Below are 15,464 nucleotides of genomic sequence, written 5' to 3' on the forward strand. Positions count from 1 at the left end.
GCGCCTGGATCTGCGTCGCTGAAGGAGAATTAATCAGTTTGCCAAGGCGAGATGGCCGCTTATATAGCCCGAGACCCCGCCCATTTTGGCGGGCTCAAGTGTGGGCTCGCTCGCCAATGGCTCGCGCGGTCTTGCCGCGCCGCCATTGGTTCGTTTTATTAAAGACCCCGCGCCTCAGAAGTCGGCTTAAAAAGGCAGACAACGCAGTATGTAGTGTAGTATCGAAAGGGAACTAATTATTCTAAAGTGTTACCCTTAATTTAAAGGGTTAGTTCACCCAAAAATAAAAATTCTGTCATTAATTACTCACCCTCATGTCATTCCAAACCCGTAAGACTTTCGTTCATCTTCAGAACACAAATGAAAATATTTTTGATTAAATCTGTGAGCTTTCTGTCCCTCTATAGACAGCTATACGCAATTGCAAATTTGATGCTTCAAAAAGTTCATAAAGAGATCGGAAAACTAATCCATATAAAATAAGTGATTTAGTCCAAATTTTCTAAAGAGATATGATCGCTTTATATGATGGTCGGATTTAATTTAGGCTTTTATTTACATCGCTTTATATAATGGACGGATTTAATTTAGGCTTTTATTCACATACAAACATTGATCAGCAAACAAACAAAAGCTCAACCGAACCTGAATGACGCGCGAGGACAAATCTCTTGCGGTAGCTCAGAGTGCTGCGTAACACACAAGAATGAACCTCATTGGTTCTCGCACGCATCAAGCAAACATGCTTGAGCTTCCGTTTACCACAGCTGATGTGAGTTGATGAAATTTTATATGAATAAAAGCCTAAATTCAGTCTTTTTATCATATAAAGCAATTGTGTCTCTTCAGAAATTTGGACTTAAATGCTCAATTTATATGGATTAGTTTTATGCTCTCTTTATGAACTTTTTTAAGCGTCAAAGTGGTTGTTGCGTAGCTGTCTATGGAGGGACAGAAAGCTCTCAGAGTTCACCAAAAATGATCTTCATTTGTTTTTCGAAGATGAACGAAAGTCTTACGGGTTTGGAACGACATTAAGGTGAGTAATTAATGACAGAATTTTCCCCTTTTTTTGAGTAAACTATCCCTTTAAAGTTTTGTTCCACTCTCAGAATAGACAAATATACTGGTATGACAGTTGTATTGGACTTATACTGAAATGGTGTGGATGCAGCATCATGCCATTGCAGAAATGCTCTACTTGCTGTCAGCCATAATTTATTTTGTTAGCAAATAATAATAGAAGTTGTACAAAAATAAATCATCTCCAGGTAGAGCATATGCTTTTATAGTAAAAGTAATTTCCTTTTCATTTTGAAGTGACTACGCAAACTTTTTAACGCACAGTTTGTAGTCTAGAAAAGTAGAATTTTGTAGCATTATTTTATTTTGTCGGCTCTAGAAACACAAACAGGTGGAAACGTTCTGTAAGTGTTTTTGCTCGCTCTCCCATTCTTTTTAAATACCGCCTGACTGTCGACACCAACTTAGCAACAACACAGCAACGGGAACAGAAGCTCTGTCATCTCAGCTTGAATGGAATGTCATTCAAATTGCTGAGCCTCATAAAATGGTCATTCTCTTTGTACATCTTCTGTAAATTACAGTTAAGTTTTCCTCACTATTATTGTTTGATGATGTTGAAAATACACGTCTTTTACATTAATTTGCAAACTCGAGTTTCATGATCATGTATGGTTGGTTGTTGTCGTGTTTCCTTAGTTAAGTTTACTGTCTTTCCCCCAACATAGCAGAGCACTTAATTGCCTTTCATCGTCTTTTGTTAATTAGTATTCTACACTCACTCTTTGAACGCTTGTGCTTCATGCGCCATAAATTTCCAGTCCTCTCTCAAGTGAAAATTTGTTGTGCTACAGTGTCAACTATCGGGTGGATCAACATTGTCGCTCTTCACTTTCTGCTTTGCTTTAGGGGGATATCAGGAGCGGTGCGAATTATTACTTGATTCGCGATTTGTATCAGAACAGGTCATAACTGTAATCTGGAAGTCTTATATTTTATAATTAGTGTTGTTATTGCGCCACATAGCCGCGGTGATGGATGCCATTTGGAGAGGATTCTGCACGTTTGTTCTCACAACACTTGTTTTTGAAGGTAACGAGCATGTGATATGTAGCATATATATATACTAAATATCAACCAGATATCTTTACTTCAGTTTTTAAATTGAAATAAAAGATATCTTTATCTATATTTTAGTGTTTAAAAGAACAAATTTCATTTGTTGATAAACAATGTTGTCATCAAATAGGCTACAGCCTAGACTCGAGTCGCTAACTTGGCTGTATTTCAGAAACTTCCTCTCTTAATTCTTGACTTAAGATTTTAAAAAGTTATATTTCATGAAATACGATGGTTACTAAACAGATAGGATAGGATTCTGAGGATGTTTCTGTAATAAAGCCCAGACTACTCACACTTTAAGACAAATTAGGCTACAGGGAAGGGTGTTTTTTTTTTTTTAACTTTGTCAAGACTGTTGTTATGCACAGATCATCTATCTCAAGTTTTTTGTAGTGCTATTAGCAGCAGATACTGTATGTGAGGTTTTTGATGCATTATTAAAGATCATATACTGTCCATATTTGCAATATGAATTTGTGCCTATAATATATGTTACCCTAACTTATGTATTATATGCTACAATAATATCTCTTTCCCCTTGTAGAAGTTACAGGACTCATGATCAGGAATGAAGAGCTGAGAAAGTGTGTACAGGTAAATGAAGGTCAAGTCAGCAGCAGGTTAACCCTGCAAGAGTGCAGGGCAGATTTAGCTCTGCAAGAGTGGCACTGGAACCCAGAGACACGCTCTCTCAGCAACCCGCAGACCGGAGGGTGTCTAACTGCACCCCAGATCCATGAGCAAGAGAGTGTTTGGCTACAAGCTTGCAGCTCTGAGGAGGAGGATCGCGAGGGCCAGACCTGGAGCTGCTCTAAAAAGGGTCTCCTGACATTACACGGCAAGGGTCTGCATCTGAGCGTACGTCACGATTCCTCCAAGGTCTTCCTTTCTAAAGATCGTGGGAAAGGCAGCAAGTGGAGGACAATGGCTAATCAAACGGTATGCGAGGAGACTGACAGCACACATCACGGCCAGAATGTGTTGCAAGAGTCTCAGCAAACACTTTCAACTGGACCCCGAATCCTCACTCAAATTCGCTATTGGCATTGTAAGAGAGTTAGATTAGGAGTTCTTTCATAAAGATAGGTCTGTGTTTCGTGTTGCATTTCGTCATCCCATCAATTTAATTAATGACATCTCATCCGCTTCTTCATTTAAAACTCCACAGAATTCTGCCGAGCGTCTCTTGAAGGTTACTCCTGTCATACCTGCATTTTCTGTCATGTGCATTACTTTCTCATCTTGTCATACTAAATTTGTACCAGGATCCCCACAGTATTGGAAAACCTAGAAATATCACAGAATATAGAAATTGTGAATTCCAGGCATGGAAAAGTCATGGAAGTGTAATAAAATATCATAGAGATTTTTTGGTTAGAAGGTTCAGAAAGCAGAATTCTCAAATGAGCCACATTCAAATCTCAGGCTGACACAAATAAGTTATTCATTTTATTAATTAAAATGAATTATTTACATATCTTAATTCTAAGGATTGGTATCTGACATACAAAATGGAATTCCTTCCCAAAAATCTCTGTATTTAAAAAAAAAAATATATACTTATGCAGCAGTCATAAACGACTGGAAATTGATTGGTCAAAAAGGGCGGGATCCCTGTGTACATTGTCTGTTTTGCTTTCAATAATGACTATGCTATATTGCATAATTTGTATAAATTTTATTTCTTTATTTTAGCTGGGAATAATGGCCAGACCTCCCAAATAAAGTCCACTGAAGCAACACGGACTTCAGAGGTATTGGCTGAACCTCAAAGTAGCGTAGAGCCTGGGGGACCTTCTGTTAATGTTTTTACAACAGACTATGGTAAGTTCTCTTCTGTTTCAGTAAGTTTGATTCGTTTTAGCAGTTAAATGCTTTTCGGTCAGGAAATAGGCTATAAACAATCAAATATTCAAAACATTACATTTCCTCCTGGAATAGTTCATTTGCTTTATGTCCACATGAGGGCAGTAGAGGAGAGGAAACCGTAAACACAGTGTCATGCCTTTGGTCATGAGCCAACGAAAGATTACTGAATTTTAATGACAGAAAATGAGTAAAAATACAGAAAATGGCTAATTGGTAATGGGTAAAAAGGAAGAATATTAGTTGGTGATGTTCTATAATGTTTTTTTTTTTTTAATAACAGGAACAGGCTGGAAAATGACAATGTTGCTTCTAAGCAGTTTTGCCCTGTTACTTGGGCTTGTGATCCTTACTCTTAACATTTACCAGAACAGGTAAGATTATTCTCATTTTTGGTAAAAAATAAACCTTCAAGATCTTGTAACTCTGAATGCCAGCATTTAATTTTACACATGAAGTAGAGAAGGAAATGATCTGTTTTTCGTGTTATGAAACTGATCTATGTGAACATCCGCATTGAAATTAGTTTCATAACAAGGAAAGGCTCAATAACAAGATTTCCTCCTTTGTGAGTGGCTGATCTATTTCTTATCTTCACGCTCAGGAGGAAGAAGACTGTTGTGGTGCTGAAATCGTACACTCCGACAGGAGAAGCCAGTCAGCCAGGTTCTCCGGTGCCTAGTGAGAGAGCCCCTCTAACCCGACACCCTATGAAACCTGCTCAGTCCCCCTCTATCCAGCGAGGCGAGATCCTTGTTGAATGGAAAGATGGAACAATCACCCCACTGTTTGAAACATATCTAACTGACTAAACGGCATTATATATAGAAGAAATTAGTGAGAGTAACTTATGTATTATGCCTAAGAAAACTGACAGAATTGAATTGATGGCTTTATTAACTTATTACATTGAATTCTTGATTCTGATTCTGCAAATATTTCTTGATAATGACCACTGTCCAAGGAATCACTGCCAACTGCCAACTTTGTTGTGTAGCAGTGGATTAGTTATTTCAAGAAATTATCACAACTTTAACAGCAACATACTGATCAGGGGCCAGTTGCATAAAAGTTATAAAAAGATTTAAAGAGAAAAAATTATGACTAACTTGTAAAACTAGTCTTAGCGGCTTATGCAACCGGACTCTAAGTGTTCTTGGATGCTCTGCGGTTTCTGTCTTCTCACTTAAAATCATTCAAAATCAAATCAATATTTCATGTGCTTTTTTCAGTTTTACGATTTATTTCGGTATAATGACTATCTGACTGTACGTTATCCCTTTCATATCCAACATCTTTTAAAAAAAATCATAGACATCTGCTGGGTTTACTGTGCTTCTGCAAGCAGAATGCCATCCCTCTGTTGAATTCTGAAAAATTGAGGTTGGGTTCTGATCAAAGGAAATAATCTGTACCTTGCCAAAAAGATATAAGGTAACTTCAGGTCAAATACTGATCAAACTTGACAAAAAATATACTGTATAATCAACAATGATTGCTTATCTAATCTGCATCTGGGTATGTGCGTGTAAAATAGGAATGTTCTTTCTTGGAAAACAATAATACGTTTACTGATTTGGCATTGAAGAAAGCCTCAAGTGTTGTGTTCAGCAGTTTTTTTTAGCAGTTGTGTAGATTATTTTTGAATTGTATAAGCCTAACTGAAATAGTTTTTTATCCTGAAGACGGTTGTTATTAATGTGATTAGAAATTAATGTAAAATATAAGAAAACCTTTTGTATAAAAATAATATTATTAAATATCAAATGTAAATCACATGTAATATAGTTACATTTAACATTTCCAATAAAGTATTCTTGACATGCACACTTTGTTGTAACTTGTACTGAAGGGGTGGAAGGGCACCACCTTAACTGTTTTGCCAGATTTATTATCAGACTAACTTTACCTGTTTCTTTTGACAAACTGCTTTGTACAGCTCTTCTGCCGAGGACAACAGCGGAGAAATGGAAAACATGTCTGTGCAAGTGTGTTGTTAGGGTGTAAAGCATACGTATTTGGAGGAGAGAGAAGTAAATGTGAGGTTGACATGCAAGCATGAAAATTTAAGCCAGAAACACATATGGTAAAGCCAGAAACACGATATTGCACATTCTCACTTCCTGCTTTGAAAAGTAGGTGATATTTTTGTTCACACTTTTAGTCTAAATAATAGTCATATACAGTATAGGCCTACATGTACTTGATTAAATAAATAAATCAGTGTTAATATGATAGGGGATAGTTAATTTGAGGGGATATTTGCACAATATTTTCTTTTAATGACACTTCAGGTTCAATTAAACAATCAAAGTATGAGGAGTAATGTATATTGGGAAGAAATATACACTAAACTTGGTTGAGGTATTAAAATTTTTGGCAAAAAGGCAAGCTCCAGAACATAATTAAATATGAGTTTTGTTGTATTATTCAAAAATAGAAAAACAAAAAGTTCACAGGAAATAAAGCATAGTGACTACAATGTAATCAGTTAATATTTTGTTGTTTTTTATTACAGCAGCCATTCCCATGGGCACTGACTCGCTAAACTTTGCGCATGTGTCGTGCTTTACTTCTTTCCAATCCTCCTTAAGCTCTTCCCAAAGTTAAGCTTCATTGGAAGACCTGCATGACTTATCACAATTCAGGTTTATAATTTCCCAAAGGTTTTCAATGGCTTTAAAGTCAGGTGACTGAGGAGGCCACTTTTGATTTCAAAATGCTGAGCATGAACAATTTTATTGTGCACAACATTTGTTGTATGCGCAGTGTGTTTGGGATTGTTATCATGTTGGAAAATACAGATCCTCCATACTTGGCTACATTGTGTTCAGCAGGATTCCCAAGTATTGGTCCATTTTCAAAATGCCAGCAACATTGTACATCCTCCCAACACCTGTTGCAGACATGTGTCCCCAACCTCTCAATCCAGCCTCTTGTAGCCATTGGCTTACAGTTCAAGATGAAATTGGAGGTTGGAGGTCTCATCCAGGTCTTTAGAAGCAGTTTTGAGGTGGCCCCACATTCAGGTGATTTCCATCCTCCTGTTTTCCTTTACCAGTCCACTAGTCTTCCTTGACCAGCCACAGCACTTTATATTCTGGTAGTCACATTGTGCTGAGCAATATCCAAAACTGAATGGACTTTAGCCATTTCAGCAATATCCTCCTTGGTTGTAGAGGATGGCTGCTTCCATCTGGCCATTTTCACTAAAACCCACAAAATAACATGTAATAATATTTGCCACATCATTTATTGAATTATAGGCTGGGAGTAATGAGTGCAAGATTGGTATGACCACACAAAAAGTGATGTCCACACAATTCTATATGTTTCATTGCATCATGATAAATGATACAATTAACACAATACAATGATACAATGTGGAAGATTAGTTTTACACTCCAGTCACAACTTCACAACATGCATATAAAATATTTAATAAATATTTAATATGTGTGTGTGCTATACATTATGTCCCAAAAAGATAGTAATACCAATCATTTTTGACCTTGTGGGGACATTTTTTTTGGTCCCCATGAGGAAAACAGCTTATAAATCATAGTAAATAATGTAAAAATGCAGAACGTTTTCTGTGATGGGTAAGTTTAGGGGAAGGATTAGGGCTAGGGGATAGAATATACTGCTTAAAGAGTATAATAACTATTATGTCTATAGAAAGTCCCCATAAAACATAGAAACCAGACATCTCTCTCTCTCTCTCTCTCTGTGTGTGTGTGTGTGTGTGTGTGTGTGTGTGTGTGTGTGTGTGTGTGTGTGTGTGTGTGTGTGTGTAAAATTTGAATTTGAAGCATACCACATACCGTATGTACAATATATATATATATATATATATATATATATATATATATATATATATATATATATATATATATAGGGTGAATTCAGGGACACTTTTTCCATTTCATCTCGATGGCAAAAAGTGTCCCAATCATACTAAATTCACCCTATATATCTACAAAAGATACAATAAAAATTTTACAGTTTTATTTACAGTATTTTATAACTATTTTTTCTATTGTTATTTTCTTGTTTTTGCAAATAAATACCTCTTAAAGGATTTGAGGCCATTGTAGCACAGATGACAGAGATACAGCCTATAGTGTGATACATTCGTTTAACAGTTTTCACCTACAGTACTCCAGAAGAAATACACATTTGCATTCCATCGTAATGCTGTGGTACTCTGGGACTGGTTTTAGTTGTATGGTTTTGTTTTGCATTTAAGCATATTGGCAACATTCATATAACTTATAAACAAGATAAGAGGAAAAGGTAACCACAAAGAAGTGGAAGACATGTCTGTGCAAGTGATGGGGTGCGATAGGTGTGTTTTGCAAAAAATGTGTGTGTGTGTGTGTGTGTGTGTGTTTTTGTGATTTATGAGGACACAAATTTGTATAATGACATGGGTATTACACTGGTATTATGACGTAAACATGAAATATGAGGACATTTCATGAGTCCTCATATTTAAAATAGCTTTGAAAATAATAATAATAATAAATAAATACTAAAAAATGTTTTATTAAAAATGTAAAAATGCAGAATGTTTTCTGTGAAGGGTAGGTTTAGGGGTAGTGTAGGCGGATAAAATATACAGTTTGTACAGTATAAAAACCATTACGCCTATGGAATGTCCTCACTTTGACAGCAAAACAAACCTGTGTGTGTGTGTGTGTGTGTGTGTGTGTGTGTGTGTGTGTGTGTGTTTGTGTGTGTGTGTGTGTGTGTGTAGGTGTGTGTGTATGTGGTTAATCATTATCATTATTTGATAATATAGATATCTTTGGATAGTAGCCAGGTCACTGTGGCATAATAACAGTGTCAGATACGTTCCAGAGATAAGACAACTTAAAATGACCAGCATTTTATTCCATTGAATGTATCTTACATCTGCATTGTTCTGTTATCATTGTGTGCTATGCAAATAAACCAAAAGGCAACAGCTACAATCTGAGTATTTTAGTCCCTGTGACAACTGTCCCTGAAATAACAGTATCCATAACAATCTTTCATCTGTTTCCTTCCAAATATGTTGAAGAGTTCAAAACATACAGTATGGAGCACAAGTTCTGTTCTCACACATGCAGTATAGGTATCATATACATAGAAAATGCTTGTAATTGTCTTTGTATAAGCAGAGGCTCTCCCATAGGATATCTATCAGGATAACAGAGGATGTCCCCACCCTGATGCATGATTGAGCATGATTGGTTTCTGCCGTCCTCTTTCCATTGGTTGTGTATTTGTATCTCTGATCACAACCTTTTCTGTCCTCTCACAAGCATGCAGTTATGGAAATTAGTCGTAATGGTCATGTGCACCAACTGCACGTATTTTGCTTCTTTAAAATGCATCAGGGAGCTGAAGAAACGAGGGAGGATCAGATAAATGAGATGATTCCTAACAGAAGATCTGTTTAATGAGGCTTAAGTCCCTGAACGAAGGTCAAATAGACAAAACACTGTGCAGAACTTCTAAATGATGCTCTGTTTTGTACGGAATGTAAAATCATAATACTGTGTCTCTTAAGAAGAGATTTGATTTGTGGTTTCTCAATTCTCTCTCTCTCTCTCTCTCTCTCTCTCTCTCTCTCATCATTTTTTTATTATTTATTTTTTTACAGGAACTCTAAAACAATACGTTATTGTTTGACAGGATGAGCACAAAAGGTCATACATGAAAAAGAGCATTGTGCGGTGCACTGTCACATTAGAACAATTTTGAGGACACAGAATCTGAAAAGCCAATGTAAGACTGACATATGATAGTCAGATCAACATTGCTGACAACAGAGGTCTTGTAGTTCATTTAAACTATGAAAGATGGTCATATTTGTAACAGATAAACCATGTCTTGTGGAGGAAAAGGGATATGAACAGTTAGCATTTCTTTTTGTTTCACTCTTTTCACCTTACACCAAAGCACCTCATGTGTAAAAATAACTGTTGTGTTATCAGAGGATAAAAAAATTAATCATGGGCATATTAACAAGTTATTTTTATGCACTGGAAAAGAAAAAGAGATTTTGTTGTTGTTGTTGTAAGGTAAAAAATTTAAGTCATTTAGTCATGTTTTAAATCATCCTACACAGAATGTGGTACAATTCACATAATTTTGATCACGATTTGTTAAAGTGTGCTATATTATCTATGTATCTATGTTTTAATCAGCTAGAGCACTATAAACAAAACACAAGAAATTTAAAATCAGGTACAGGTTTTACGATCCGATCGCAATTTCTTTGAAAAACATCTGAAAAAATGTGTCATCAGTATGGATTCCTCTCAGCTTGTTTTTCCACATGTGGGCAGCATATGGGTTGGCAGCATCTTAAAGGTATCTGGGTGCTGTGATGTTTTAGCTCCCAGCAAAAGAAGCAGTGACCCTTTAAAAAGCATGTCTTCAGGCACTTTTGGTGCATCAGAAAAAAGGAAACAACATAGTAAACTTGGGAATGTCCTTTACAAGTACTTGTGGACCTCAAAGAGTGCGACTAAATCATGACTTGCACATTTTGACCAGACAGATCATGTTTGTTTGAGAATATTGTGGAGATATGCTCCAAAACAACACAGTTTTGGCTAAGGTAAAAAAAAAAAAAAAAAAAATCATAAATCTACAAACTATGCACATATTGCTCAGTGTAAAGATGAAAAGACATGTTCTTTTGGACATCACATGTGGTACTGAGGCCAGTGTTTATAGCTACAGCCGTGAAGTCTTTCAAGAGGACTTTCACGTACATTACAGGTTTCTCCGGAGGGAAAAAAGAAGAGGCGTCATCCCATAGGGTTTTTTATTAAAACCACTTGCATTCTTAGTTGAAGTCTACACTGTCTGACTTCTCAGGTTACTAAACAGTCTTAAGTGCTACACAAAGAAGGTAATTTATTGTTTAGAAGATGAACTAGAAACCAAAAAACGAATTCCTTCTCTTTGCATTTTCCATGCCAGCCATCATGGGAAATGTGTGGCTCTGTCGCTCAAATTTTGTACACAGGAAATTGATTTGGACAAGGACACATGCTGTAATTGCTCAGCAGATTCCTGTTTACGTAAGAACCCCACACCCAAGGACAATACTTTGTGTTATCAAGCCAAATGTTCATAAAGCAATTTAAACAGAGCAAAAGCCCTGAAATTACTGCAGATTTCACACCTCATTAAAGTTGGCATGCATTACCTAAACGCATGTTTAGGGGCGCCGTACCTAAAATGAAATATGTGTTCGGAGACCTCCATGCAGGTGTGTGGGCTCCAAGCCAGCGCTGGATACCAGTGCACTAAGCTTTATAGAGTCTAAACAGGGCATGGGTTTTGTCTTGGTATTTGTTAAACTTGTTTCTCAAACTTGTTTGAGTGGAAATTAGGATAGGAGCTGTCGTGTGATCTTCTTCGCTGAAAAATTAGTCCAGGTTCTGAAAGTGCATCAGACACAGAGAAACAGTCTGCATGTACCCAAAGGAGAAAAAGGATGCAATGGCTAAGGGAGTCATATTTACTGAAAAGAGAGGGTTTTGTAAAGGTGTGCAATATGAGCTAGCTGAGAAGATTTCCTGATATATCTAACTTGCAGAATGTACATGTCAAGGAATCATATGGATGATTAATAAAATTCAGGTTTACATACCGTTTTTAAAAAAGAAATGTATACTTTTACTCAGCAAGGATGCATTTAACTGATTAAAGGTGACAGCCCTAGTGAAAAATAAATATACCAAAATGTATTTGAAATACATTTATTTTATGCTAAGTACCTATACTACAAACTCATTTACATATTTATCTACTTAAAGGGGGCTATCACACACAGTTTCTGCCAATCTCATGTTAATCTTGAGTACCTAGTAGTGCATCCTTCATATCTCCAAAAAGGCTTTAGTTTTATCATTTTTATAAAAGATAGATACACTGTACTGAGTCTTTCCAAAAAAAGCCGAGCTCCTGGAGGTGTGCTTGCCGTCAGTGCCGTGGGCAGAGCTAAAGAGTCACGAGCATGCGCAGCTTTTACGTAGATATCGTCTGCAAGCTGTGACATCATTATAAATAAAAAGGGAACAAAAACGTTTGTGTTCTTTACATTTTATGCACTTGTGCACCGATTGCCAAAAAAACACAGACATTTGATGCAGTTTTACTCACCACCCGCAATCTGCAAATCCAGGGCCGAACTGGGACTTGTTTACAAAGCATTCATCACCGAAATTCCAGGAACAAACAAACATACTGTACGTGCACAACTTCGTTGCTGCCCTGGAAAAACAAACTTCATCCACTGTTCCCTCAATGCTGGGTTCGTTGGGAAGTTGAAAAGGGTAATCTTTTCCTCACATAAAAACAAAAAACACACTCCTTTGGTGACAGGAGCTGCGTCTCATTTCCGGAGGCTGCGTCCTCCGGAGGTTGCAATTGAAGGCTGCATACGTCATTAAAGATGTCATATTTAAGAAAAGTAACCGTAATAGAATTGACTGATATTTATTGTGAGGTGTAAAATACTGTAATTTCTTTCTTACTTTGCAATCTAACGCTTATTTTTCTTAAATGCGACTGCCTCGATGATGTATGCAGCCTTCGAAGGATGCAGCTCCTGAATTGGGACACAGTCATTGTTGAAAAATCTCTCGGCTTCCGTATCCCGAATGAAGCGCGTTGATGGCCGTGCTCTTGCTCTTGTTCTGGGTGGTGTGTGTGTTTGCACGGAGAAGTGCTTCCGCTCTTATTATGTGATAAAGGCCATACTCAAAAAAAAAAAATTCGGCTAAACATGTCCACAACTGGAAGTAGTATATTTGGCACCGAAATACTCCGTCATACGTCCAACTTGTGTTTTGAAACTTTGGCCATGTTTAGCATGAGAATGCAACTCTTTAGCAGTGTAAATAAGTCAGAATGCATGAAATAGCATTGCACCAACCCTTTAATATAAATATGCTGCAACTGTACTTTTGGTATACTAAATTGATATACTTAAAGTATGCTAAACTGGAACAACTAATTTTGTACTTAAAGGATTAGTTCACTTTCAAATGAAAATTACCCCAAGCTTTACTCACTCTCAAGCCATCCTAGGTGTATATGACTTTTTTCTTTCAGATGAACACAATCGGAGATATGTTAATAACTATCCTGATGCATCCAAGCTTTATAATGGCAGTGAGCGATACCAACGAGTATAAAGCTGAAGAATCTGCATCCATCCACATCCATCCATCATAAACATACTCCACACGGCTCCGGGGGGTTAATAAAGGCCTTCTGAAGTGAATCAATGCATTTGTGTAAAAAAAAAAAAAAAATCCTTATTCAACAAGTTATAAAGTAAAATATTTAGCTTCCGCCAGACCGCCTTCCGTATTCAAGTTACGAAAAAACGGAACTGGCGTTGTGTCAGTTACACTTTTTCTGTCAGTTGAACAGGGAAGGAGTAGGACGTAGCGTAAGTTTTTTGAACTGAGAGAGGCGTTGCACTTTCTTCCTAAGTTGAATACGGAAGGCAGTCTGGCGGAAGCTAGATAATTTACTTCATAACTTGTTAAATATGGATTTTTTTTTTTTGTTTACACAAACGTATTGCTTCGTTTTAGAAGGCCTTTATTAACCCCCCAGAGCCGTGTGGAGTACACATTTATGATGGATGGGTGTGAATGAAGACACTTTCTTCAGCTCATACTTTTTGATCCTGTTCACTGCCATTATAAAGCTTGGATACATCAGGATATTTATTAATATTTCTCTGATTGTGTTCATCAGACAGAAGAAAGTCATATACACCTAGGATGGCTTGAGGGTGAGTAAAGCTTGGGCTTTTTTTTACTTGAAAGTGTTTCACTTTAGTTATCTGGAAGTAGTGCTGAGATCCAACTAAAGATATACTTTAGGGTTAGTTCATCCAAAAATGAAATTTCTGTCATTAATTACTCACCCTCATGTCGTCCCAAACCAGCAAGACCTTCGTTCATCTTCAGAACATAAACACTGAATCTGACGTAGAACCCGGAAGCGTTGCAATGTGTCTACTGCAATGTAAACAGCGTAGGATAATGACAGGGTAGAGAAGAAATAGTTGAATAAAGTCGTTATTTTTTGTTTTGTTTTTGCGCACAAAAGGTATTCTCGTCGCTTCATAAAATTAGGTTGAACCACTGTAGTCACATTTACAATTTTAACGATGTCTTTACTAGTTTTCTGTACCTTGAATGTGGTAATTTTTTTGCTTTCTATGGGAGATTTAAAAACCTTAATATTATAAAGCGACGAGAATACTTTTTGTGTGCCAAAAAAACAAAATAACGACTTTTCAACAATATAGTGATGGGCTGATTTCAAAACACTGCTTCAGAGCTTTATGAATCGAATGCAGGCCTCACTGAGCCATCGGATTTTATCAAAAAATATCTTAATTTGTGTTCTGAAGATGAACGAAGGTCTTATGGGTTTGGAACGACATGAGGGTGAGTAATTAATGACAGAATTTTCATTTTTGGGTGAACTAACCCTTTAAGTATATTTGATTATACTAAAAAGGAACTATTGCAAGTACTTTAGGTACACTTTAAATATCTTGCATTTAAAGATTGATATTATATAATGATCATACTATCTTTATTAATAGTGATATTAAAACACATTTTAGTTCAGTATTGCCCAGTGTATTCAGCGTTGCCCTGCCGTGTCCTACCCTGCCTTGCATTGTGTGTTTTCCCCTACGGGGTAGTTTTTATTTGTTTTTGTTTTGTTTTTTAAATTAAATAAAAAGCCCATAGAACTCTGTGTCTGAGTCCTTGACATTCCTTCAACCACACCGTAACGCATCAATCAACAAGCTTCAGTTATTGCACTGATTTAAGTGTATAGAAGGCTGGTCTTCCTTTGTTTTGTAATTGGTTTTAGAAATGTAACAAAAGTGAGTTATTGCTCTGTCAACAACACTGTGTTGTTAGCAACTATTTTTGTAGGGTTCTGGGAAATAAATCAGAGATAATAATTATTAGAAGTGAGTTCTGAGAACTTTAACCTGACATGTTGTGGCTTGGTTGAAGCAATTGTATTAATTCACTTAAGTTTGTTTTCTTTCTTGAAGGTGGAATGTATTATATTTGAACATGCACACACCCAGGTGTTTTCCCAGTAGCCTTAATATGAATTAATGTGAATCTGAGAGAGACTGGTAATATTCTTACTCTCTCATGCTTATATTTAAGCCTCCAGATGTCCACACCTATTGTTTCATAAGGCCTTAATTACTTGTTACATTCATCTGGAGATATCTTTGATATTGATTGGCTTTGACATGTTTTGAATCCTACTACTGATTAACACCAACAACCTCAGGAAGAGTACATGAATGTGCACATCCTGTACAAAGACAAAGGGTGGTTTCAAATTAAACAAAATAAAAATGAAAAAACATCACATTGTGAGGC

At 36.6% G+C, this 15,464-nt stretch overlaps 1 protein-coding gene across 2 annotated transcripts; it reads left to right on the forward strand.

Annotated features, from left to right (window-relative positions):
* The first annotated feature begins 1,704 nt into the window (after positions 1 to 1,704).
* si:dkey-245n4.2 (uncharacterized) lies at positions 1,705 to 5,840 on the forward strand. Of its 2 annotated transcripts, XM_051895674.1 has the most exons (6): positions 1,705 to 1,948; positions 2,050 to 2,115; positions 2,690 to 3,193; positions 3,841 to 3,969; positions 4,295 to 4,385; positions 4,616 to 5,840. In XM_051895674.1, the coding sequence occupies exons 2-6, from the start codon at positions 2,058 to 2,060 to the stop codon at positions 4,821 to 4,823; spliced, it is 990 nt and encodes a 329-aa protein (XP_051751634.1). In that variant the 5' UTR covers positions 1,705 to 1,948; positions 2,050 to 2,057; the 3' UTR covers positions 4,824 to 5,840. The 2 variants fall into 2 exon arrangements, with proteins under 2 accessions (XP_051751634.1, XP_051751633.1); XM_051895673.1 differs by having other exon boundaries at positions 1,705 to 2,115.
* The last annotated feature ends 9,624 nt before the right edge of the window (positions 5,841 to 15,464 follow it).

Source organism: Ctenopharyngodon idella, chromosome 5 (assembly GCF_019924925.1).
Source record: "Ctenopharyngodon idella isolate HZGC_01 chromosome 5, HZGC01, whole genome shotgun sequence".
NCBI lineage: Eukaryota > Metazoa > Chordata > Actinopteri > Cypriniformes > Xenocyprididae > Ctenopharyngodon > Ctenopharyngodon idella.